Source organism: Giraffa tippelskirchi, chromosome 13 (genome assembly GCF_054371585.1).
Source record: "Giraffa tippelskirchi isolate mGirTip1 chromosome 13, T2T-mGirTip1v1.2.pri, whole genome shotgun sequence".
Taxonomy (NCBI): domain Eukaryota; kingdom Metazoa; phylum Chordata; class Mammalia; order Artiodactyla; family Giraffidae; genus Giraffa; species Giraffa tippelskirchi.
Window position 1 is genome coordinate 14,346,270 of NC_137287.1, and position 27,644 is coordinate 14,373,913.

At 43.3% G+C, this 27,644-nt stretch overlaps 1 protein-coding gene and 1 long non-coding RNA gene across 6 annotated transcripts; one reads left to right on the forward strand and one right to left on the reverse strand.

The window, feature by feature from the left end:
* Nucleotides 1-247: 247 nt before the first annotated feature.
* Nucleotides 248-27,477, reverse strand: NIPSNAP2 (nipsnap homolog 2). 5 transcript variants are annotated; one of them, XR_014073455.1, is made up of 10 exons: nt 27,307-27,477; nt 17,931-18,070; nt 17,803-17,848; nt 14,834-14,928; nt 14,430-14,500; nt 13,485-13,625; nt 12,181-12,212; nt 6,627-6,749; nt 2,511-2,644; nt 248-1,395 (listed from the first exon to the last, which is right to left on the reverse strand). XR_014073455.1 is itself a non-coding variant. In XM_081558160.1 (10 exons), the coding sequence occupies exons 1-10, from the start codon at nt 27,396-27,398 to the stop codon at nt 1,331-1,333; spliced, it is 861 nt and encodes a 286-aa protein (XP_081414286.1). In that variant the 5' UTR covers nt 27,399-27,477; the 3' UTR covers nt 248-1,330. The 5 variants fall into 5 exon arrangements, 3 of the variants coding, with proteins under 3 accessions (XP_081414286.1, XP_081414287.1, XP_081414289.1); XM_081558160.1 differs by having other exon boundaries at nt 2,511-2,594; nt 6,655-6,749; XM_081558161.1 differs by having other exon boundaries at nt 2,511-2,624.
* Nucleotides 15,138-18,632, forward strand: LOC145532653 (uncharacterized). Its single transcript, XR_014073456.1, has 2 exons — nt 15,138-16,313; nt 18,260-18,632. It is a non-coding gene; the product is annotated as an uncharacterized LOC145532653 (long non-coding RNA).
* Nucleotides 27,478-27,644: the final 167 nt, after the last annotated feature.

Genomic DNA, 27,644 nt, shown 5'->3' on the forward strand with positions numbered 1-27,644 from the left:
GTACCCCATCAAGGAGCAGAGCCTGTTCTTCCATTGGTGGCCCCGACTCCCAAACACCAGACTATTATGCGCTGGTATACAGACACCCACTCCCCATAACACCTACCATGTGGCTATAAGCAGCAGCTGATGAGCTTATTTTACCCTATAGACTTACACATGCCCACTGAACTGGGACAAGCCATATTTCAAGAGTGATGGGCTCATTCTCAGCATCAGTTCATTAAAAAAGATCGCATACATGTAATATGTGAAAATTAAGAGGATTTTTATTAACTTTTATATGTTCTTGGAGAAAACCATTCACATGTAAAAGCTTGACAGTTGATATAAGATTTATTCACACTTTAACATAAATTCTTTGATCTGGGGATCAGACATAATTTTTCATTTCAACAGGACTTTCACATGATTACAGTCACAAAATTGGCACTATTAAAAAATGAAATCAGAGCTAGACAAAGTATGCAGCTTTATGCCAATTTAAATCTCAACATGCACACCCCCCTCCCCCATTCATGATCTTGGAAGAATCTGCTGTGAGCTTACTAAAATGCAGGTCACAGATGACTGTTTACAAAATAAAACCTCTTTTCCTAGTGCTACTCGTTTTGTTGTAGAAAAATATTACAAATAAAAATTAGTGCTATTCAAGGTGTTCATTTCAAAGTCACATATGATACACAGGTTCAAGCCATCTTTTCCCTGCATATAAAGACATCACAGTACACAAAGTGGAGACTGAATTACTGATCAACCACTTCCCCCTCAGTAATGACACAGTTTACTATGCTGACATTAAAAATGAGAGTGAAGTAAAACATTTCCAGGTATTGAGTACACTTATAATTTGTTCCTAGTCTAAAACTCAGAAAAAAATGCTACAGAAACATGATGAAATTTATATTTCTTCCTGATACAAGAAATTTGTCTAAAAAATCTGTAATTATAAAACAGATTTGCTCTTTATAAAGAAATGGCTAACTTTTTTTCCCCATGCTTAGATTCTTACTTGGAGATGACTCCAATTTTCAATTGGGTTCTCTTTTCCTGGGGGGGTGGGGAGAGGTGGCTTGGTGTTAATATTATATGGTACATTCGACAAACCTAGGGATATTTCAGAGGACTACAGCGCACTGCTACAATCAGCCAAACTGTAATAGTTTCCCATCTTGTGATTATGTAAATTTTAAAGAAAAGAGGTCTCTTACAAGCTATATACAGCAGTTTACACTTCAGTGTTTCTCTCTCACTTGTAACACAGTTCAAGTTGATTGATGACAAGCACTTGTCACATAAACTTCTGTAGGCACATCTCCATTCCATCGCTTCACTGGAGGGGTGAGGTCTTCTGTGGGATCATGATTCTGGATTCCATTTCCTGAATAAGTGGGACTGGAAACAAGGGCTGTAATCACCAGGGCTGTTTTCTAAACAGATGGCAATAAATACATGCTAACAAGTAGGCTGCTGAGGATATTCATTCAGAAGACATGCTGCCTGAAATCAGAATACTGGAATACTTAGGACTGGTCTCGGATAGAAATATACAAGCTAATGACAGATCAGCTGACATCCTATAATGTGTCATTAAAATATTCTGTCAGGAGATGTATTTCATGTGTTGGAAATCAGGAAAGTCTATATTGTGAGAAAAATGGTGCTTTCTTAAAACGTTCTTTGAACTGAATTAAAATGTATATAGAATCAAATAATCTGACTGTATCCTATATACAGCAACAATACACTGTACCTGTAACACTGTCAGTGCTAAGGAAACATGTCTTTGGGACCTGATGAAAGTGTAAGAATAAGCAGCAAAGCCACATACAGTTATAGGATTTATGATATATGAACTAACAGACAAGATAATAGTTATTTTCCAGAACAAATTACACTTTGATCTTCCTGGTTGAGTACAGGCTTAAGTGAACCTGACGTGCAACATGGGTGGTACTTATTACCTGCATTGGTGTCACTAGGTGGTATTCAGTCTGGCTGTTTTCTTCTAACAATCAAGCAACTAGGATTTCATAGTGTATGTATTATATATACACATATGAGTATACACAGATGTACAGGCTTACATGTATGTACACAGGCATACACATATGGAAAGTTTAAATATGAAAGTAATTTCCAAAATTACTTTTTAATTGCTGTATTAAACTGTAATGCTTTAGGGAATAAACAATTTGATGAGAAAGCTTAGGAAAAGAGAATACAGAAATGTACAAAAAAGGTAATGATGTAAAATTTACAACACACAAAGATCTGAAAGCTGTACTAGACAACATGTATACTTGAAAGAATGAATATTCGCTATTGAAAAAGTCATGTAACTATCAAAGAAAAATATTACTATTTCTCTATTCCCTCAACCTTACAATTCACCATCTTACAGCAACACATTATTTTTTTTAAAAAATACACCATGAGCTTCAGGGTGAAAGAACATTAAAACAATGAGATGAGAAGAATGAAATGCTTTATGCCTATTAAGATATTACCTGTATAATATACTAGTTCTTCCCAGCCATGTTTATGCCATGCTGCATTCCGTATATCTTCCCTGGTCTGAAGATCCTTGTATGCTTAAAAATAGCCACACAGAAGAATTAAGCCTTAAACCAAACATAATGCCCTACACTCCACTAGGACAGTGGGAGAATGACTCCAGGACCTGCTGTGAACACCAAAACCTGTAGGTGCTCAAGTCCCACTGCTGGCCCTGTGTATCCATGGTTCCGCACCCTCGGATTCAACCAGCTGTGGGTTGCATAGTACTGTGTGTATCAACTGAAAAAGATTCATGCGGTTCAAACCTGTGTTGTTCAAGGGTCAACTGGATGTCCAGTAAGTGTTGATTCAGCTCCTCATCTTGTTTTCTCAAACAGCCTATATATCTTCCCCGACTTACGATGGAGTTATGTCCCAATAAACCCATCATAAGCTGAAAATACTGTAAATCAAAAATGCATTCAATACATCTAACCCACTAGAACATCCCAGCTGAGCCTTCCTTATCTTGTGTGTGTTGTGTGTGTTAGTCATGTCTGACGCTTTGTGACCCCATGGACTGTAGCCCACCAGGCTGCTTTGTCCATGGGATTCTCCAGGCAAGAATACTGGAGTGATTACCATTCCCTTTTCCAGAGGATGTTCCCAGCCCAGGGATCAAACCCTGGTCTCTTGCATTGCAGGAAGATTCTTTACCGTTTGAGCTACAGGAAGTCCTTCCCTACTTTAAACATGCTCAGAACACTCATGTTACCCTACAGCTGGGCAAAATCATCTGATGCCAAGCCTATTTCATATCAAGTGTTTAGTATCTCATGTAACTGAATACTGCACAGAAAGTGAAAACCACAATAGTTGTGAGTGTACTGGTTGTTCACTCTTGTGACTGCGCCGCTGACAGCTGCCACCACCCAGCATCATGAGAGAGTGTACCAAAAGCCTGGGGGAAGAGCACAATTCACACTTCAAAGTTTCTACTGAACATGGATCACTTTTGCACTGTCGTAAAGTTGAACAACTGTAAGTTGAACCATCGTAAGTCAGGGACCATCTATACTTTGTGAACTTAGTACTAAGCTGGGCTAACTCTGAGCTGGTTATTCTGAGTAGATTTGTCAGGCCGTGTGGGAGGGGAAAACAATCTGCTCTCAAGGTTTACAGTCTAGTGGATTCAAGATATGCCTTTACAACCAAGTGAACTTCCTCATTAATGTGTTAAATCCATAACCAGAAACTGTCAGGCCACAGATAGGCAATAGGAGAGTCAATTTTACTCAGTATTTATAAGGCCCTGCAACGATCTGGGTGAGACTGTGTTCATGACAGTGGAGAACAAAGAGATTCCACGGGGAGAACACAGCTGACCAGGGAAAGCTCCCTGGAAGGTACGATGTGACCAAGTGAGGCTTCAAGGTTGAAACCGACATTTCATTGTCCACATGCAGGAACCGGAGAGAAAAGCCCTCCAGTGGAGGGAAGGGCATGGGCCGAGGGTCAGGGTCCTGGGGGTACAATTCAGATACCTCACTGGGTGCTTTGGTTTCTGCTTCCCAACCCGGCAAGACCCTTCCAACCACTGACCCGGAGATGCCTCCAGACACGAGTCGAGACGGAACGATCACCAGGGCCCCCATTCGGTTCTAGTCTCTGTTTTGGGGCTTCCTTCTCCCTATGAGAAGACCTAACCTTGCAGGCCGAGTAATTTGACCAAAAGTTCCCCGCTAGTAAGGGAGTGTAAATTGATTACACAAAATTTCAAAGATACTGAAGAATAGAAGGAAAAGGAAATCCTCTACCTCTCATGACCTGGGTGAAAATGGCTGACGGCCATGTGACAAGCAGCGGTCTTCTTCCCGGGGTCAGGTGCACCCCCAGTGCACTGTGTGGGAACTCCCTTTGCAGGGAACACAGGTGGGAGAGGCCCGTGTTCCTTAAAAAAATTTTCTTAATTAAAACAAATTTTGGGGGGTAAAATATACATAACAAAATTTACTATCTTCTTTTTTTTAAAAAATTTTTTGGCCACACCATGCGACATGTAGGATATTAGTACCCTGACCAGGGATCAAACCCATTCCCTTTGCAGTGGAAGCACAGAGTCTCAACCACTGGACCACCAGGGAAGTCCCTATTGTAACTATTTTTAAATGTATAATTCAGAGGCAATAAGTACATTACATTGTGCCACCATCATTACCATCCAGCTTCAAAACTTTTTCATCAGCCCCAACTAAAACTTTATCCATTATAAACCATCTCTTCCCATTTCCTCTCTCCCCTCAACCCCTGGCACCCTCCATTCTACGTTCAGTTTCTATGAATTTGCACAAACTACATTTTGTTCATCTGTTAATGGACTTTTGGGTTTGGGGAGGCTTTTAAAGATGGGCGGCACTGAGACTGTTCACATACTGAGGGAAGGAGCCCACAGGTGGGGTGGTGGAGCAGCTGCGGCCACAGCAAGGCCTCGAGGGAGGAGAGGTGCTGGTGGTGGGGGGTGGAAGGACGGCCATCATGTGCGAGGGTAACAGGAAGGGGAGCTCTGCTAGGGAAGACCTGCTTTGAAGCCTGACCAGCTGACATCTGAGGCTGGCCCAGCTCCTGCACAGCTGTGGTTGGGGTGATTTCTTTACCACGTGTGAGTCATGGTATCTCATTTGTGGTGTGTGACTGTCAGGGTTAAAGGGAATGGTGCATAAATAACCAACACACGGAGGTGCTTGGTAAGTGTTGGTTCTCTTTCTCTAAAAAATGGAAAAGTGAGGGTAAGTTTTGGCCAACTGAGAATGCATCTCTGCACATCTCAATACTTTTTCCAGTGAAGTAGGAAGTGGGCAGTGGACATTTGGGACATTGGCTGGAGACACAAAGGAAGGTGGAGATGGGCACTGCCTGAGAGTAGACACGTGTCTGACCTTGGCCTGTGCCAGAGTATGGGGTCTGGACCCTCTGGTCCCCGTGCTCACTCACTATAGAGGCCACTCTCAGAGGCCCCTCCAGGCTGAAGAAGGGGAGGGATCTGTCTTTTCAGTTTAAATCCTCTGGACAGATCAGACACTAAAAAATCACAATAAAAACAACCTCATCCCTACCTCAAGCCCGTAAAGGTTAAGTTATACTTAATAGGTCTGCTTGGCAGATGTCACTCTGTCCCTGAGCCTCCAGCTGCCCCAGCAGGCGCACGCCTGTACAGCACTCGGCGGGACCAGAGAGGGCAAATCCACACCTCAGCAAATTAATAAGGTTTAGGGTTTGGAAATGAGTCAGGCTTTTCATCTTTTTAATGTTAATAACTATTTACAAGTGTTCCCTGGTAGCTCAGATGGTAAAGGATCCGCCTCCAATGCTGGAGACCTGGGTTTGATCCCTGGGTCGGGAAGGTCCCCTGGAGAAGGGAATGACTACCCATTCCAGTATTTCTTGCCCAGAGAATTCCATGGATGGAGGAGCCTGGTGGGCTACAGCCCATGGGGTCACAAGGAGTCAGACATGACTGAGTGACACACAACTATTTACAAATGTGCCCAGAATAAGCCAAGCTGCCGCTGCGAGCTGGGTCCTGCTCAGCAGGCAGACAGACACACACAGCCACGACCATGAACACGCATGTGGTACCAGGCTCTGGGGGCTCGGGGACAGTGATGTTCACTGGGGGATGAGGAGGAACATCCGAGTCAGGCCCAGAAAGGCACCAAAGAAAGTGTCAAACCAAAGTGGGTGGGGACGGAAAAGGCGAGAGAGGATGCCTCAGACGACAACGGATCCAGACCCGAGGCAGGCAGTGGGCCCTGTTCGAGGACATCTTTTTGTGTGGAGTGTGGGAGTGTCCCTGAGGGAGCTCGGGGATGTTCAGAAAGGGAGGCTGGGACCACCCACCCTGTGAAAGGCCCGCAGCACCTCTCTCAGCCCTGCTCTCACTCTCACCAGCTCACGATGAGCTGCGCGTCTGGGGACCCTTCGCTGTGGACCTCTTGTGCTGGGTGGCCTAACACCTACCTTCCACCTGGGGCATCTGGGTCAGCTGCAGTGTTCCAGGTTCCTGACCTGAGGTATGATTTACAGGCTAGGACAACTTATTTAGCAATGAATTCTGAAATCTCAGGAACGTAAAAATGAAAGGGAAAAAAAACATACCCCAAAGATGGTGCACCATATAGAGCTGCCCAATCTGGGAGAAGAACCCTCCAACCGCTTCATTACCATCCTGTCTGAAGCGAATGGCACGAGCCCTACGAGAAAAAAACAACGTTCAGATACCGCATCAGGTATGTTAAAAAAGTATCAGTGAGTTTCCTCCACTCTCAGCGCAAGTTGTTCAGAACAAAGAATACTTTTAAAATTATTGAATGTATTCAAAAGTTATTTTAATGTACATCAGATGTCAATCTACTTTTCTGAAGCAATATTAGTCATTTTTGTAAAATGTGGAGAGTAATTCATAACTATTAAAATAAAAACAGCATGAGATATGTGGTTGCAGTTCTGATTTTTTTAAAAAATGGAGATGTCTTTATTTTACTTTATTTTGCGTGGCATGTCAGATCTTAGTTCCCCGACCAGGGATTGAACCTGCACCCCCTGCATTGGAAACTCGGAGTCTTTAATCATGGAGCACCAGGGAAGTCCCTGACGCTAACCTCTTTAACCTTACATTTCGTGTTATGTGATCAAAATTGTCACCCAAAATTACAAACCTGATTACGAAAATTATTAAAACTAAGCAAATCATTGTAGTCTGCATTTTAACCCATAGAGGGGAAAACCCTCCATATTCATCAATAGTGATAAATGTTCACGATTGTTCACTTCATTCAGAATTTTTCTCATCCACTTTCTCAGTAGGCAAAGAAAACATACTTGCCTTAGCCTGGAAATAATCAGAAGCATGTACTGAAGAGGAGATCACCATCTTAAATAGTTACCTATGTGCCAAAATATAAATTGCATGCTGAACTGGGCTTTGTAAATAATTTTTTAAAATAACTGAAGATAAACTCAGTACTTCCCTGTGGACTCCACATTGGACATGTCTCAGTTAGTAAGATGGAAAAATAGAACTGAGTGATTCTATCCTGTGGGCAACTAAATTACTACACTTTGGGGGATAACCCACCAATTCCTTAATAAAATGATGTCTATAATCAAAGTGTTAGGTAATTAGAATAAGAAAAAGGACTCCAAAATGGCGGTGGCTGAAGGACAAAGAAAGGAAAAGCCCATGAAAATGGAAAAAAAGAAAATCCAAAGACCAGACTGAGAACTTCAGGTCAAACAAAGAGCTCTCCTGGGTAGCCCAATTTGCACAGGACAGGCTCAGTGTGGGGGAGATAAAACGTATAAAAAGAGGAAGCCAAGACAGATTGGGGCCTCTCCTTTGGGCTGGGCAGATACCTATTCAGAACTACAAATGAGTGCCATTCTAATGAACATTCCCAAAATTAAGTTTCTGGGGATAAGATTTCTCAGGATAGCTCTGAGCAGCCAACACAGTTTGGCAGGGGTTGTACTCCAAAATAGACAGGAGACAGATCTCCTGATCCCTGAACAAGGAGGGACTTGAGCCATCTTGAATGAGGCATGTTTCTGGGTAAATACCTCCAGCTAACTTGAAGAAAGTCTCATAGTCCTCAAGAAAAATATTCAAATTCCATATATATGCATTAGTATACTGTATTGGTGTTTTTCCTTCTGGCTTACTTCACTAAGAGACACAGATGAATAGAACAGTCTTATGGACTCTGAGGGAGAAGGTGAGGGTGGGACGTTCTGGGAGAATAGCATTGAAACATGTATATTATCATATGTGAAACAGAACACCATTCCATGTTCGATGCATGAGACAAATGCTCAGGGCTGGGGCAATGGGATGACCCAGAGGAGTGGGATGGGGAGGGAGGTGGGTGGGGGGTCCAGGAAGGGGAACACATGTAAACCCATGGCTGACTCATGTCAATGTATGGCAAAAACTACTACAATATTGTAAAGTGATTATCCCCCAACTAAAATAAATAAATTTATTAAAAAAAAAAAAAAAAGAAAAATATTCAGATCCTACAGGATCTCAAAGAACGAGCTAGAGAGTTCTCAGAGTGGCTACAATCTCTCTTTGGGGGATCCTTCTCCTGGCGAGGGGGAACTTGGAGTTGGCTAATGCCTCTACTAATCCCTGTTATCACCCTATTGATGCTGCTTATGACTGTTCCATGTATTATCAATTGTCTAACCCGTTTTGTCTCTGCCCAGGTCAACAAGCTACAACATGTAGTGCCAATTCAACAGGAACATACAAAACCACACCCGACCATGAAAAATATCACTCACGCTTAGATGGACACCACAATAAGGACTCTGAGGTTTGAGATTAGCAAGAGCTGCTGCTGCTAAGTCGCTTCAGTCGAGTCCGACTCTGCGCAACCCCATAGACGGCAGCCCACCAGGCTCCCCCGTCCCTGGGATTCTCCAGGCAAGAACACTGGAGTGGGTTGCCATTTCCTTCTCCAATGCATGAAAGTGAAAAGTGAAAGTGAAGTCGCTCACTCGTGTCGGACTCTTAGCGACCCCATGGACTGCAGCCTACCAGGCTCCTCCGTCCATGGGATTTTCCAGGCAAGAGTACTGGAGTGGGTTGGCATTGCCTTCTCTGGATTAGCAAGAAGGGGAGGCCCAATGCCCCTCACCGTCCCAGCTCAGCAGGAAGTAGCCAGAGAGACCTCAACGCCCCTATTCCCAAAGAACTGGGCCTCCTATCTCTTGAGGGGGGAATGTTAGGTAGTTAGAATAGGAAAAAGGAGTCCAAAATAGCAGTGGCTAAAAGACAAAGAAAGGAAAAGCCCATGAAAATGGAACAAAAGAAAACCTGTGGACAGGAGTGAGAACTTCAGGTGAAATGAACACACGCCCTTCTTGGCTAGCCCAATTTGCATAGGGCAAGCACAGGGGGGAGGAGACAAAACGGATAAAAGGAGGAAGCCAAGAGGAAGCCAGAGGAGAAAAGCCTCTTCTTTGGGGTTGGCCCGCCCTCACGCCTTGAGGGTGTATTATCCTTTGCTTGCTGAATAAAACTGAGTTGTAACCAAGCTGTAACACTTGTCTGCCATTTCAAATCTTTGCTGTGGAGACAGAACTGAGGAAATTACACACTCCCCAGACAATAGCATACAATCAAATACATATTTTTTAGTTTTCAAATGAAAGAGAATTCTATCTTGTATTAGTTAGCCTTGATGATCTAAGAAGAAAAGATTATTAGAAAGAAAGGTCCAGGAACTGTTTTTTGGAGGTAGAAAAGATCTTAGAAATTATCAAGCCCAGAGCAAGAAATTTCATAACTGAAGAAAAGAGAACATATATAAATTGAAAATAAAAAGCCACAGCTCTCCTGTTCCAAAGTGGCTATGCCATTTTACATTCTCACCAGCAATGTATAAAGGCATTGATTCATTGCCGACCTCATCAACACTTGTCATTCTTTTTAATTACAGCCATGCTAGGGGGTATGAACCGCTATATCAATGTGGTTTACTTTGCATTTCCATAATGACTAAGGATATTGAGCAGCTGTTCACGTGTTCATCAGGCATTCATAGAGCTCCTTTGAGGAAATGTCTATTTAAATGCTTTGCCTATTAACTTTTTTCTCAAATTTACTTTATAATTTTATTTTTTATTGTGGTAGAGAGCACCTGACATTAAATTTACCTCAACCATTTCCTACTGTACAGGCCAGCGGGCCAAGTCTTCACACAATGTTGTGCAACAGATCTCCCCAACATTTCATCTTGCAAAACTGAAACTACCCACTGAGCACCAACTCCCCTCCACCTACCCAGGCCCTGGCAGCCACCATTTGTTTTGTTTCTTTGGTTTTGACTACTTTACAAACTTTGTATTACTACTTGTCACTTTGTAACTACTTTGCTTAGCACAATGTTCTCAAGGTTCATTGTGCATGTGGTAGGATTTCCTTCTTTTTAAAGGCTGCATAAAATTCCACTATATGTACGTGCCACATTTTTATCCATTCATCTGTTGATGGATATCTACCTTCCTTCCACCTCTTACCTCTGTGAATGCTGTGATGAACAGGGCTGTGCAAATACTTGAATTCTTTTGCATATGTATCCAGAAGTAGGATTGTTGCATCAGATGTAATGCTATTTTTAATGTTTTTAAGAAGCTCTGTATGAAAAAACATTTTCCATAATGGCTGCTCCATCTTATATTCCTACCTACAGTACGCAAGGGTCCCAACTTCTCTGTATCTTTGCCAACACTTGATATTTTCCGTTCTTTTGAAAATAGCCCTTCTAAAGGGTGTGAAATGGTTGGCATATATTTGTGGTTTTGATTTGTGTTTCTCTTATGATCAGCGATGCTGACCATCTTTTCCTCTCCTTTTTGGCTATTTGTATATTTTTGGAGAACTGTTTTTACAAGTCTTTTGCCCATTTTTTAATTGGGTCATCTTCTCATTATTGAGCTGTAGGATTTCCTTACATATTCAGGATATAAGTCCTTTACCAGATATGTGATTTGTAAAATTTTCTCTCAGTCTGTGACCTCTCTTTTAATTTTTAAAACTGTATCCTTTGAATTACACCAAAGTTTTTAATTTTGGTGAACTATAATTTATCAATTTTTTTCTTTTGTGTTTATCTAAAAACTCTTTGCCTAACTCTATGTTACAAAGATTTTCCCTTACGTTTTCTTCTGAAAGTGTTATATTTTAGCTCTTACATCTAGGTCTACAATTCATTTTCAGTTAATTTTTGTATATAATATGAGGTAGGGGTCTAAATTCATCTCTTTGCAAGGATATCCAACATCTCAGAACCCTTTGATAAAAAGACTATCTGTCCCCATTGAATTGCTTTCATACATTTGTCAAAAACCAATTGTTCACACACGTGAGAATTTGTTTCTTATTCTTCGATTCTATTCCATTGATCTAAATGCCTGTCTCTATTCCAGGACCATACTGTCTTGATTACTCTAGGTTTGTAGTCAGTTTTGAAGTTGAGCAGTGAGGCCCCCGGCTTTGTTCCTCTTTTTAAAGGCTGTTTTAGCTATTTTGGGGGTCCTTTGCATTTTTAGAGCCTGCTGAGATTTTGACTAGGATTCTGTTGAATCTGTAGATCTACAAGATAGAAAAACTGGTATTTCGCTAATTAAATGAAGAAGAAAAAAAAGGAAGCAGTTAATATCGTTATGGTGTTCTGTTTATGTGACAAAAGCAACATTTCAGAAAAGATAATATCTAAGAAGAATATGAAATAACCTCATGTACCACTGGGGTTTTGTTTTTATAAAAAGTCCTTACCTCTTGGGAGATATACGCTCACTCAAATACTCAGAGATGCAATGTTACGTTGTCTGGGATTTACTTTCAAATACTCTGACTAGGGGCATTTAGACTTAAGCAAGACTGGCCATGTGTTGATAATTACTGAAGATAAGTAATGGGGGTAAGGAAGCGGGACTGGTGGTATTATTCTCTCTAGTTTTATACTTGTTTGAAAAATCTCATAATACAAATATGTCAAACAAAACAACAGTCAAATATTAAATCGTGGCATGAACCCCAGATCTTATTTCTGGAATTAACACTATGGTGTAAAAGACTCTAAGACTTACAAACACATCATTTGGTAACATACTCACCAGTAATTGCCCCATTCAATCATAGTTCCTGGCTGAAAAGAGATTTGCATTTGGTTTGTTAGTCCTTCTGTGAAGAAATACGGAAGCAGCAGCATGAAAAATATCAAATGACAAGACTAACTAAAAAATTAACTTCTAATAATGTGAGATCTAACAAGTAAAAAAAGGTAACAAAACAATATTATGCACTCTGTTTATACCTATCCTACGGTGGGAGTAATAATTCTATGGCTTCATCTAAGGAGACAACATATACACAAAGTTAAGAGTTAAGGGCATCCAGTTATAACTATGAAAACCACAGTTAGGTCAATCATGATTAAATTATTGGTACCTATTCAGACTTTGAGAAATTTTAATTTTTTGTTTATTAATTTTTTTGCTATGCAGCATATGGGATCTTACTTCCCCTACCAGGCATTGAACCCATGCCCTGTGTAGTGGAAACACAGAGTCCTAACCAGGGAAGTCCCTACTGTGAAATTTTAAAATAATTTAAGTAAACCTAACAAAGACATCTGGAGAAGGAAATGGCAACCCACTCCAGTATTCTTGCCTAGGGAATCCCGTGGACAGAGGAGCCTGGTGGGCCGCTGTCCATAGGGTTGCACAGAGTCGGACATGACTGAAGTGACTTAGCAGCAGCAGCAACAAAGACATCCCTTGATTTTCTTGCCCTAGTACAATACTGAATGTTAGACCACCAAGATCTACTGATATATTTTCACTTTAACTATGCTGCTACCTGGGCTTTTTTTTTCAGTAGTGTCCTAGCAGGGAAACATCTAGAAAGTCGTAGAAACGTTATTCCCCTTTTCTCTTACAGTGCTATATAATGTATTCAGTAATCACGTGCTTATTAGTTGCTCTAGTTCAATGACAATAGATGCTATATAATGTACCTGGTCCTGCATTTTAGGTCTTTTATGTCTATGGCTATAAAAAACAAATATGCTTAGCAGAAGAGAAAGAATGAGAAAGAAAGAAGATGAAAAAAAAAAAAGAAACAAGGGACTTCCCTGGTGGCTCAGTGGTTAAGAGTCTCTGCTTCTAATGAAGAGGGGCATGGGTTCGATCCCTGGTCAGGGAACTAAGATCCCACATACTGCACAGCAAAAAGAAAAAAAAAAGACAAAAACAAACAAACCGAAAAAGGAAATGAGGAGAAGAACTGGACAGGGGAGAAAACAAGCCAGGCACACATCACAGAACATATGCCCAGTGACTGCTCTCAACATCAGGGGTGTGCATCCTGCTGCACAGAAGAACGAGGGGACATGGTGAACTCCTATTCCAGGACTTACTCGGAGCTGGTAGGATCTGAGCTCATATATGTTCGGTCCTGACCGCGGGATGGGTTCATTCCAGAAACTGAACTCCAACAGCAGCTGATTCTTTCTCGAGAGAAGCATGTTGCTTCTTGCCTTACGGAATTCCGAAAATTCCTTTGAGAGAACAAAGGTGCTCATGAGATTTGCTAATATTTATATACAATATAAACCCACTTGAGTAACATGTATGTTCCTCCTCTAGTAGAATACTATTATCAGGGTCCCTTAGCCTGAGACAGTCCCGGTTCACCTCTTGTTGAGCCAGCATAATGGCTATTAGCATTCCCTTTCACTTTCAAAGTGGCCAGGTTTAGATAACAAACTTCACAATCATCTTGATTATTTAAATGACAATGGAAACAAATTTAATTTCTTCTGTTTTTAGGTCCTCCTGACAGTGTTTGACAGCATTTTAAGACAGATGACATGGATACCTCAAAACACCAGATAATCCAAAAGCCATTTATATAGGGACAGGGAATCTACACAGAACATTTTCTTCTCTAATAATGTTAAGCTGGTAGAATTTTTCCATGAACACTTTTCTATTAGTGAAGGGAGAGGAGAACAGCAAAGTCAGCCCAAGGTGAAGAATATGTGGTTGGCAGTTCCTAAAGCAGGTATGTGTTAGGTAACCCAGGCTGACTGTGGTGACTAGGCTGACTTACTGGCTTCAAAGCACCAGCTTATCAGTTTCAAAGTACAACTGACTTTTACAATAAGAACTGTTATTTTAATAGTATTACAACTGATGACTCTGTACAAATACAACCTCAAGAAACCAAATAATAAAATCTTTACTACCGAAAACTAACAGTTTGCTAACAAAAACTGATGCTAGAAAAGAGTCATTTAATTCTGTACTAACATCTACTATATCAATAGTCTGAATAAGCAAACATTTTTCAAAATCATTACCCGATTTTCTCTGAGTTTACTCATCACCTCCGTGAGGGCTGGATAGCCTCCTTCATACCTCCAAAGGTGAACTGAAATATATTTTAAAAGATAACATACATTTAGACTTTTATGATACTCTGACCTTGAAAATATTCCAGATGTGCTTAGTGTTAACACAATAAAAAACTGCAATGTGTGTTGGCCCGAGTTACACCGTAAAGTTTCAATAATAGATTCAAATGTGAAAAATGATCAAAAAGGAGTTTTTGCAGTGATTTACTGAGAAACTACTTTAACCATAACACTAGACCAAGAGTTGGAAAGCTTTGATTATAAAAACAAGCACTAAGTTGAAAATCATTTAAGTGATGACAGGAAAGGCTTAAGGAACAAGTGTTATTCCAAAGACTTCTGCTTCCTACCAGCTTGATCCTGCTCGCCATACCACGTGTTCCAAGTCCCCACCAAAGTACAAGGGTAATGTTTATCTTCATGAATCTTTGGCAACACCTCTTGACTTAAAGAGAAGAAAGAGCAACACAAATTAAACAAGCAACAAAATTACATCAGGTGGATAACACATAATCAATAATAGGAAAAGGTCATCTACTCTGTCTTCTGACAACTGACCTCAGAATACATTTATGATGAAACAAAGTACAGAATTAGCCTTTTAGCTGAATTCTGTTGTAAAATTCTAAAGGCCCAGTTATCAAATGCTTAGGTGACTCATAACCCAGCTATCTAGAAGGGTGGTAAGTAACTCAAGTATATTGATAAAAACAATCAAGAAGAACCAAAGGTCCCCAAATTCCACATCTGTGAGTCTATTATTCACCATTTCAGGGGAAAAAAAGCACTTAGGAATGGTGACATGTATAAAAGCTAAGTTCCGGTGCTTCCAAAGAGAGGATGGATGAGAGTAATGGGAATAGTAGGAAGAGAACGTGGGAGAAGAGAGAAAGAGAAGAAAGTAATGCTGAGAATGGGGGAGATGACAGAAGCGGCCCGAGAGGCAGAGGAAGCAGGGGCAGAGGGGGGTGGGCTTTAAGGAAGAAGACAAAGCTGAAACAACAGAGTCTGGAAGCAACCTCCACCCCACCAATCCCAAAGGGCATCCACGGTGCAGGAGAATCCAAACGAAAGACACAACATGAAGCATAAATTGGTTTCTACCCAATTCAACCAGCTAAGGGGATTTGAAAGGTATCACAGAATCCCACACTGGACACAGTGCCCAGGTTGTTGCTGTCCATCACACGTGGTCATGGCAGGGTGTTAAGTTAGCAGAGGTGGCAGGGCCTTGTTCCACAGAAACCCTCCCACAGTACAGATTCTAATGGACAGGGAAAGACAAAGGGAAGAGGCATAGCTAAATCATACCAAGAGGAAAGCTAAAACCTGCATGCTTTTTTGTGTAGAAAAATTATGATGAAAAAGTATAATGCAGATCCCACAATGGGTGCAAAAAGATATCAAGGGTCAGAAATGGAACCTGTTCAGATTATTTGCTGACATCAGGTGATATTAAGCTAGTGATCATCACCTGATGTTTGGGCCCTAAGACGGGGTGAATGTGATTAGTTAATGGAGAAAAGTTCTGAATGGTCTTATGTCTAACGAACTGAAAACTCAAATGTCTTTCTGACCAAGTACAACGACCAAACTACATATTATTTTTTGAAGGGTAGCATTTACTTTTAAAATTAAGATCAGATATTAAATCTATTTGATATATGACCCATGAATGTTCAGAAATAACATGGGGTTGATGGAAATCAGGAAAGATGGCTTATGTTAGGGAAATGGAAGTGGGTTTTCTTGCCACATGACATGAGCAGGAAGTAAAGAACCCCGCGCTGGAGCAAGTGCGCCGGAAGGAAGCCTGCACAGATGAGCCAGGTGAGTCGGGGCTGTAAGGTAGGTAACACTAGAACCCGAAACTGGATGGGTTGGACAGAACCCCATTACTGGAGCCCCTAAAAGCTAGGCAGGTGTTAAGTCTTTAAGTACTGGAAACAGGTTTCTGCTGAAAGTTTCAGAGAAAAGAAAAACAAACAGGATGAAGGAGAAAACAGAACTCAAGCAGACCAATTTGACAAACTTTTGGGTAATGGATTGCAGTGGGTTGGGGGGTAGGTTTGAGGTACTGGTGCAGCTTCAAGTCCAGGAAGCCAGTCAGAAAGGGCTACTTGGAAATGGGCCTCAACCGGCTTGGAGAGGGAAACAAGCAAAGAGAAGCAAAATGCACGTCAAATGAAGATGCCCAGCCCTTAGTGACGGACTGGTCACAGAAAACTAAGGCAAGAGTCAAATAAAACCACGGTGAGTGTCACACATGGGGAAGCGGGAGGAGCAGAGTGATTCTACATTTTGAGTTTGAAGTGAGAATAAGACTTTCAAATAGAAACATGAGTAGATGGCCAGGAATCTGAGACAGGAGATGAAATGATAAAAAAAAAAAATAGGACAGGGAAGATAATCCAGAGAAATATAAGCATACAGAAAATTTTCACCTTATGAAAAGGTTTAGAGAAAAACCATGTGCTTTGTTTTAGGGCATTTTTTAAATAAAGAGGACAGTATGGAGGTGAGCAAGAAACTACGCTAATGTTACCTTTTGCAACCCACCTCCAAAAATAAAACGAAAGATTTTTTTGCTTCTGAAAGTTAGTCTGATTCCGGTAACAAAATCATTTGCTTTCTCATGAAAGCAGTAGATATGAACAGTTTTTAAAAAGTGCTTTTAAATCATGTTTGCGGACAACTGATCATTGAACTGCTATTCCTATTAACTTAAGAACTGGTGCACTTAATTCTCTTTGGTCTTAAAGTTTACAAATTCTATAAGAGCATATGGATTTCACGTCAGTCTAAGAATCTGCTGAATGGACTTGAATCCATGCAGATGGAAGACTTCGAAAGAAATGGCGGCTCTACTGAAATCATACAGTGGTCTCACATTGCAGGGGGTACTTAGGCGTAAAAATGGAAACAGGGGCAGTCCCAGGGACGTGCATTCTAACTCTTAATGGTCAGAGCTGTCCAGAGATGGAGCATATAAATGTATTTAAGAACAGTGTCAGGAAGGACTCCAGAAAGGACTCAAGCACTGGATGAGTAGCTGGGCTGGACAGACTGGCAAGGTTCCTTCCAACCTGAAAGTCTAGTAACATTCCCAAGTCTGACAGTCTATGTAGACTTCAGTGAATGAGTGCTTAAAATCAGAATGTCCTTGGTAACCCCACACAGAGCTCAACTTAAGAGCCTCTCAATGTTCGGCTTTAAGAAGAGGCATGAAAGATCTCGTTCTGCTATCAAGGGTTAGCGCAACCAACAAATATTAAAAGCATTACTTTTCCCCAAGTAAAGGATAGTTTGGTATACACACCAAATTTTGTTGTATGCTTCTAGGCATTCCGGTTTAACATTGTGAACTGAAACAAAAGAAAATTCAACGATAAACTTATGAACCAAGGGAAAAATGTCAACTATGAAGATAGCAAACCTAGGACTCACACTGTAATTTGTACAGACTGCTGGTTTCCTTTTTGGCTAGGAGGTTAGAGTGAGCATCTTTCCTTGGGTCAACTTTCCGGACAAACAAGGATTTTAACCAGCTGTCCTCTCGAGGTCTGTTATTGGAAGATGTCAATTTCCTACAGGATCACAAATGCAAAAATTTGAGTTTAATCAGAGGTACAAAGATGTCAGGGTCTTTAGGTGGTAGCGCGTGGCACACTGTTTTCATAAACTCATCAATTCGTTCAGCAAACACACTTTGGGCACACATTCGAAGCACTGTTCTAAAATTCGAGATATCATGTGTCCACTTTCCATGCCAACAGTGTGCACTCTGAACGCAGGAGCAAAGTGTGAGAGAAGGAACTTCGGCAGTCCTCGGAGAGTCCTCACGTGCATCTCCACGAGTCCAGCTGTGTGTTCTTCCCTCCTCTGAGGAAAAATTTCAACAAAGGAAAAACATACATGGAAACCGAGAACAGTCAAATTCACAGAGAAAGAAAGCAGACCAGTGGGTTCCAGGGGCAGAGGAGAGAATGGGGACATATTATTAATGGGTGAGGAAGATGACAAGGTTCTACAGGTAGACAGTGGTGACGATTATACAACAATGTCAATATACTTAACACCACTGAGCCGTACCCTTAAAAATGGCAAATGTTATATGTACTTTACCACAATAAAAAATGTGAAAAGGAATATATGGAGAAAGTGACATGAATTCCTTCCTTAAAAAAATTACTTTACCCCTAGAGTCAAGATTTTTAACTCACAAAAACCTAAGAATATAAACCTTATTAACATATAAATGACTTGCTAATTTTCATCTTATAACTGAACTTCTACTGCACACACTGTCAGAGTGATGATAAATCGGACTGAACTAACAAGCGACATTTTACCAGTGAAATATCAGCTGAGTGTTTAACTCCCATAGGCTTGCTAGTGGGATCACCAATTTGTGTGACCTCCCTAGAGGGCAGTGTGGCATTTATCTACAGCAAAATGCAAACCATTTAGGCCTTTTGGCCTAAGGGCTGCACTTGTAGTTATGTCAGAAGGGCAGCTATATTTAGACAAGTGCACAAAGTTGAATGCAGGAGAGCATTCCTCACTGCCTTCCAGCTTGTTCCTGGTAAAGGCAATCTGGACTCCATTAATGGGGACTGGTCAGATAAAACAAGGCAGATCCAAAATCAGGATAGAATGCAGTCATTAAAAAGAATGAGGTACACCTACAATGCACTGACATGTTGGTATCTGAGCTGAGTTCCGTGGAGAAAGCAGGCCCACAACAGTGCCATAAATACACACACAAAGTGAAATGCGAACAGTGAGGACATCCGGGCTATGCAACTGGGCTTGGGGTGTGAGGAGCGAGTTTTCCTTTTCACTGTATAACCTTCTGCACTCTGTGAATTTTCCATATACATATATTATTTTTACACTTAAAATTAGCTAAAATATCTAAAAGTGCATGTTTAGAAACTCCTTTATGGGTAAGCTAGATAGGTATATATAACCTGAAAAAAGATTTTAAAATTAAAGCTTGGTTGGGACTTCCCTTGTGGTCCAGTGGTTAAGACTCTGTTGCACCTCAAATGCAGGGGCTGCAGGTTCAACCCCTGGTCAGGGAACTAAGACCCCACATGTTGCATGGCATGGCAAAAAAAAAAAGAAAGAATGAATTACAATTCACACACCACATAGATGATTCTCACAAACATTGAGTGGAAGCCAGCCACATAAGTTCAAAACCAGACAAAATTAACCTGAGGTGTTAGAAGTCAGGGTAGTATTACCTTTGACAGAGGTCATTGAAAGGGACACAAGAAGGGCTTTGAGGGGCTGGTAATGTCCTGTATCTTGATGTGGGTGTTGGTTACATGGTTGTGTTTATATTGGGGAAATTCATCAAGCTATAAATCTAGAATTTGTGTACTTTCTTGAATGTATACTATACTTCAGTAACAATTTTTAAGTTAAAAGGGCAAGTATTTTAAATAAAATAACGTATATAGAATCTTAGTTCCCTCACCAGGAATTGAACCCACATCCCTGTGCTGGAAGGGGAAGTCTCAACCACTGAGCCAGGGAAGTATCTCTTTTGTATATTTTTATGTACACGTTTAACCCCTAGTAAATACACTTAAAACATGTAGGACAGCACCTGATTAATGGTGAGAGATTTAAAAATTATTTTTAAAACTATTTTAAAAAAACTAAAAAAAAAAAGTTATATATAAAAACTATCAGATCTTTGAAAGTCACTCAGTCACGTGACTCCTTGCAACCCCATGGACTACAGTCCGTGGAAGTCTCCAGGCCAGAATACTGGAGTGGGTAGCCTTTCCCTTCTTCAGAGGATCTTCTCAACCCAGGGATCAAACCCAGGTCTCCTGCACTGCAGGTGGATTCTTTACTAGCTGAGCCACAAGGGAAGCCCAAGAATACTGGAGTGGGTAGCCTATCCCTTCGCCAGCAGATCTTCCTGACCTAGGAACTGAACCCCAGTCTCCCATATTGCAGACTCTTTACCAGTTGAGCAATCAGGGAAGCCCTTAAGTATTAGACCTTTAGCAAAAATCAAAATCATATGGTATTTATCTCTGTTTTCAATTCACTCTTTAATTATATAAGCTAATTCTGAAGATGGCAGCTCTCCAAATGAATCATGGTAAATTCATTTCAATAAAAATAAAAACATTTTGTCAATTTGTATGCAGTATTTTCCTTTTTTGGGGGGGCTCCTGCCCCATGGCTTGTGGGATCTTAGTTCCCCAACCAGGGACTGAATCCAGGTCCTCTGCAGTGTAAGTGCTGAGTCCTAACCACTGTTCTACCAGGCAAGTCCCGTGTTTAAAGTATTTTAAACACACCACATTTTTGGATACTGGGTTAAATAATATCATGAGGCAAAATGGCAAGCATATAAAATTAGTGATACGCAAAGTAGAAAGTTTTAAGATTTGTGAGCAGGACTTTGTATAGTTTCTGAGCTTTAATTTCAAATTTACTAAACAGAAATTGTGTTTAAAAATATGCTTTGGTTAAATAAATTTTAAGACTTCAGGAATAACAATTACGAACAACTAGGAAAGAGATACAATGGAAGTTTCTAAAAATATCAGTACTAAGGAACTTCATTAAGAAATAACTCACCAAGGTAAGCACTACTCACAGTTCTTAATGAATCCTTCCAGAAGTACATAGACAAGCATATGCCATGTGCACACATACTGCTATTTAACTCTTAGTGTATTTAATGCTTTGTAAAATAAGAGCATAATAAAGAATTATTGACAGGCTAAATCTGGAGGGAAAAAAATTCTGAAGTAATTCTTCCCTTCCTCTTTAGAATTTAAGGGGATTACAAGTTAATAAGCACATACTTCCTGTCAAGCTCTGGACAATTGTCTATGTCTTCTCATTTAATCCCCAGAATAATCTAGCAAGGTAGGTTACTATTGCATTTTAAGGATTGGACCCCAGAAGTTATTATTACCCAACCTGAGCTAAGAAGCGGCAAGATAAAAAATATGAACCCAGATCTAACTGTAAAGTTCAAAATATTTTCACTGATAAGGGACACCTCACCCACATGGATCTCCCCAAGTAAGCATTTGTTCCAGATTTTTAACACCAAAGGGATTTACTTTAGGATGGGTAAGATGAAGTAAGGGTTATGACAACACTTTGTAAACTAAGATTAACGTAAGAAACAGTCAACATCATGGGACACACATGAGAAACCACGTGCTGTTTACTTGTCAAAGTTGGGTAGCAATTGTCTTGACAAATGAAAGGCAGTGTGACTCAGCATTAGTGCCAAATGACTCTTGACCTCTGAAATCTTTCGAGTGGCAGGTGACTGAAGCTGCCCCATGTGCCCAGTCCACCTCACTGAACCATGGCAGTGGGCTGAAGTAGCCATGCCAAGAGCCATCACACTGTAAGGCCTGGGTTGGGCTGGCTCGTTACTGAGAGCAACAAACACAGCGATCGGCTGTTTTTACACCATCATATAAGCGTCAGGTGGTACTTTACCGAGCGTGGGGTAGGGGGTAGCATATCCAACACTCTTCTTTCATTAATTTACTATTATTTCTTTTGGCTAAGTTGCAGGGCTTATGGGATTTTTTTAGTCCCTGGACCAGAGATTGGGACCTGGGCCCTTGGCAGTGAGAGATGAGAGTCCTAACCATTGGATTGCCAGGGAATTCTCCCAAACACTAGCTTTTAAACAGAACAAGCATTGAGTGCCTGGCTCAGTGGATACAAAGATGAACAGATGCTGAGTCTGCCCAGTCTCAGAGGAGAAACCTATCAATAAATAGCCAGAGCGGTTAGGGACACTGTGGACTCGCAGGCACTGTGGGACCTTGAGGGAGTGAACCGTCTTGGCCTTGGCCTGAAAGGAGCTGGAGGGACTTCAGGGCAGTGACTCCAGCTCTGTCTTGGAGGACAGGCAAGACGGGTACACGAAGTTGGTGGTAATTTCAGTCACAGGGAACAACGTGTCCAGGGGTATGGAGTCGTGAAGCTATGTGGCATATTTCTGGAACAGCAAAGCGTTCAGCAAGGCGAGGGAACACGGTGTGGGAGGACAGTGAGGGGGACAATGGGAGGGCAAGGTGGGGGAGGAGCAGGGAGGGCTGGACTCTATCCTACACATGGGGCAATGCCAGCAAGTTTTCAGAAAAGATCTAGGTGTAAAAAGCAGCCTTGGCAGTGGTGAGGCAGGCGGATGGCAGTAAGAAAGGCACGGAGCATGGCTCCTGGCTGGGTATGCAGCCCAGCAGTACCGGGCACACCGGACGCATTCGATACTCACTGGACAGATCGAAGGATGATCCTGGGTCCAGAAGATGACAGGAGGGATGAAGGGGAAAGAATACATTCAAAAGATGCTCCTGGGAATTCCCTGGCAGTCAGGTGGTTTGGACTCTGTTCACTGCTAAGGGCCTGGGTTCAATCCCTGTTCAGGAACTAAGATCCCACAAGCTGCATGGCATGGCAAAAAAATTTTTAAAAAACCCAACCAAACAAAAACCCAATAAAACAAAAGGAAAAACTCCTGAGGTAAAGAGGAGGAGACTCGGGCCCTGATTAGGTGTGGAAGATGGTTTTGGGTTCAGTTGGAGCAAATTACAGAAGGGAACTATATTTAACGTGGAGACCATGGGATGAGGCAGCAGTAGTGCAAAGGGCTTTGGTCACCTCATCACCAGATATCTACTGATTGTGCACTGCACGTGCCAGGCTGAGGAATAAATCCAGCCCTGACTTCACAGAGCTCGCTGTGCTGTGGAAGCAGGCAGACAGAAGTAATCACAGCGTAAAGGAGTAGGAAGGAGCCCCTCCGTGGAGATGGAGGTGGTGGGGGTGGCGGGGGTGGGGCAGAGGAAGTGGAGGGTCGGCCTCATGGAGACATGGACCAACTATCTGGGGAGACACTTGTTGAGCTTCGGACTTCAAAGGTGGGAAGCATGTCTGTCAGGTTGCTGCCGGTGGGAGGAAGGACATTCTCGGAGGCAGAACTCTACCTGCCGGCAAAGCCAGGAGTGTGTGAATATGGCAGGGGTGAGGGGGAGAGGGGAGGCTGAAGGGCCAATCCAGAGAAGAGTCCTGCCTTAAAGCAGGAGCTATCGGACTCCCCTCTCCACCACCCAATGCCCCCAGAATCCTAGTGAATCTGTCTTCACCGTGGCTGCTAAAGAGAGCTGTCGTCAACATTTCATTTTGAAAAACTTCAAACACAGAAATGAAAGAAAAGTACAATAAAGACCTCTATGCCCTGCATCTAGATGGAAAAATGATGACTATTTTATCCTTCTGAGTCTTTATATGTATTTTGTTCGTTTATTTTTACCAAACCATATGAAACCAGAGTATGCTACTCCATCCATCAATACTTTGGCACACAGCTCCTAAGATCAAGGACAAACTGAATCTCTAGGATCACATCTAAGGAAAACAGTAATCCTATAATATCTAATACCTACTTCATATTAAAATATCCACAATGGTTCCTAAAATGTTGTTTACACCTTTTCTTGGTGGAGGTGGGGTGCAAGGGAAAGGGGATGAGGACCCAGTCAAGGTTCACATCAGAGATCTTTCTAGCAAGAGACGGTCCACCTCAGAGTTCTCCAGTTGCCCCCTCACCAATGGCTTCAAGTCCACACTCTTCACAGGAACCTAGCCAAGAGCTGCCCAGAGCTGAGCTAGGGGAGTGTTCCTGCAGAGGCAGAGTCAAGACATGCTGGAGGCAGAATTAACAGGTCTGGCACCCGACTAGATGGGCGGGAGCAGGAGGGGAAGGGCGTGGGGAAGACCTTCTGGTTTCTGGCCTGGGGCACTCAGTGGAAGATGTTCCCTTAGTGCGGAGAGCCAGCGCAGGAAGAGCAAGCAGGCTTAGCAGGAGGAAGATGAGTTTAAGTTTCGGTAGGTGGTCATTTCCAGGGCCTGGGGGACATGAGTGCAAAGTTCAGTAAGCAGCTAAGCTGGGGGCCTGGCACTGAGCAGAGCTAAGATGTGGGTGGCAAACAGGCCTCCCAGGAACACTTCCGCCTTCCCCCTGAAACCACTCTTGCAAGGTCACCCACAGCACCCCTGCTGATAAGCGGTTTTCTTCTGTCATCTTAACCTTTTACCAGCACCTGGCACAGCTGACCCACTCTCTCTCTGAAATACCTCCTGCCCGGGCACTGACCCATAACAATGACCTCACAGTTTCCCCTTCTGGCTCCCTCACTGCCTCTCCTTCCTGTGTCCAGCCTGTAAATGACCAGATGTCCCAGGGTTTGTTTCTCAGCTCTTTTCTATCCACACTCCTCAAGCAATCACACCCATTCCTATAGTTTAAAAAAGCATTTTATTATGAAAAATGTCAATCAAATAGAGTACACTGAAACCCATGGATCTATTAACATTTTGGATTCCTATATGCTCACAACTCTCAAATGCGGTTCAGACATCTCATGGAGGAGTCATACAGCTCCAGAAGGCTAACTGCCTACTGGGCCTTTCTGTCTGAATAGCTCACAGCTATCTCTAGCTTCACCAGGTTCAGAACTGCCCTGGATCCACCCCCTCCCGTCCCTGTACCTGTTCCTCCTTCTCTGAATGACCAGCAGTCTCCCAGATGGCAAGTACCTGTGTGCCTTATTCACTGATGTCTCCCTGGCATGCAGTGGGCATGCTCACCTTTGGAACAGCTGACTCTCAGTGAATGGCACCAGGATCCACCCAGTTGACCATCATCCTGATGTGGTCCCCTTTTCAAAGTCAGACTGATCTTTTGAAAATGTAGATCAGAAGACGTCACACTCGACTGTACACTTTTAACTGTTGTCCATGGCTCTCAGGATAAAATCCAAGCTCTCAAAATGGCTTGTAAGGCCTGGAATTACCCACCACTGCTCCTGGCCACCTGTCTCTGTCTTCACTTCTGCTCCAAATTTTTCTAGGCTTTCCCAGCATGCCTGACTATTCCCATTTGGGGCCTTCATGGCCACTAATCCTTCAGGTCTCAGTCTAATGTCACCTTCTCAAAGAGGCCTTCCATGACCTTGGGAGGGAGGTTCCCTGAGTTTCCCCCATGCACCCACCTCATTCTGTAAGTCTACAAGGGTTTTCACCACGGTTTCCTGGGGAAAGCAACCTGCGCTATTATGCTCAAGTCAACAGAGCCTCAATGACATTGTGTACATTCAGTATTTGATAGAATCAATGAATTCACTGGGTCTAGACTCAGTCCTACGCAATGAAAGAAAAAGTCCTGATGTTGGGAAAGACTAAAGGCAAAAAGAGAAGGGGCAGCAGAGGATGAGATGGTTATATAGCATCACCGACTCGATGGACATGAATGAGCAAACCCCAGGCGATAGTGAAGGACAGGCGCGTGGTGTGCTGCAGTCCATGGGGTTGCAAAGAGTTGGAGGGGACTGAACGACAAGACTGAGTCCTAAAGAACAGCTACAGTTAAGGCCGACTAGAGCCCAGGAAAGAGTCAGAAGGTATTGGGGACCCTGGATAAAGACAAAGACTCCAGTGTCAAGAGCACTGGTCCCACCAGGAAGTGGGGGTACCGGGCACACCAGGTCCAGTTCTCCAGTTTATGAGCTTCAAGTGATCTTGGGCACTTTAGGTGAACACTGTCAGTGTCACCTGTCTTTTTTGTCAAGAACAAAATATCAATTTCATGAGCTTTTATCACTTGTGTGAAAAAAGCAACAGAAGATACTAAATAACAGAATAAAGATAAAAGGAGGCTGACTTGGTGATCAACTTGGAAACAATATCAAATTGTGAAACAACTTGAGCTTGAGTCCCAGGAAGGGTACTAGGCCTGAAGCCTGACAAACTCGGGTTCAAATGCCTTTTCCAGCCATGTGTCTCCAGTTCTCTGAGGTTCCTTCTCTCTAAAATGCAGATCCTATCACTTCTTAATTGTTACAGGATTACCTTAAATAAACCATATTAGAATCAAGGTGGCCCGCATCAACATTTAACAAACAGGTAGTTCCTTCCCTCTTCATTTTTAAGTGTCAATTGTATTTTCTACGGGATCATTGTTTAATCAACAAACAAAAACATAAACGTTCAAAGTACCTAACAGAAAGACACAGAGTCAGCAAACTGACGTGCAACTTAGTATGGGCTTTGCTTTTCCAATTTGGGAAAACGGGGAATGGAGATGTCAGGGATGGATTCAGAAAACGGAACATCTAATCCAATGAGGTTAGAAAAAAAAGTTTAAACATGAACCCTATGCCGACTCAGTGCTGATAACTGTCCATACTTTTTGGTCCGCTACCTACTTTTAAATACCCCTCTTCACTACCACTCCCCTGACCTCCACTGAGGGCTCACCCGGGACGATGCGTTATTTTATTTTCTTCCTCCCAACAACCCAGGACGTGAGGGTGTCTCTACTGCCACGTGCGATGCTGACACTGAGGCTCCGCGCGGGCGAGCAGCGTTCTCGGGCGGTCCGGCCGGAGCCCCGCGGCCCAAGTTCAAGGCCTGCGGCCTCGGCCACGCGCCCGCCGCTCGGCCACCGCTCCGGGTCGCGCTGGGTCAAGGTCCCGCAGGCCGGGCCGGCTCGGCGCGCGGACGTGGCTTCGGCGCCGAGCGTCGTTCTCGCCATGACCTTGAGCCCGGCCGGCCGGACAGGCGCTCGGACCCCGCCGAGGCTCCGGCTCGCCCCGCCGCGCCGACCGCGGCCCCGGTCCCGCCGCCCCGCAGCCCGGGCGGCCCGGCCCCGTGGGGAACGCGGGCGGGGCGGAGACCCGCGCCGGGGACCCCGCGCCCTCCGCCCGGCAGCGGCCCCTCCCCGGCCGCTCCCGGAAAGGGCGGCGCTGCTCACCGGAGCCCGGGCAGGAGGCTGCCGGGGCTGGCCCGCCGCAGGAAGCCGCTGGCTGAGGCCGCTCCGCCGGCGCGCAGCACTCGCGCCGCCATCTTGCTCCGGCGCCTCGGCTCCCACCGCCCGGGCCACCGCTGACGCCGCCACCGCCGCCGCCGCCACCACGGCCGCCGCGACCCCTCCCCCGGCCGGGCCCGCCGAGGCGGGGGCGGGGCAGGGCGGGGCGGGGCGCGCGACCGCTGCCGTGCGGGGGCGCGGCCGCCAGGGGGCGCTGTGCGGCCGCAGTGGGTCACAGAGCCGACGTCCCGCGACTGCGAGAAAGGAGCGGGAAACCGGAGAGG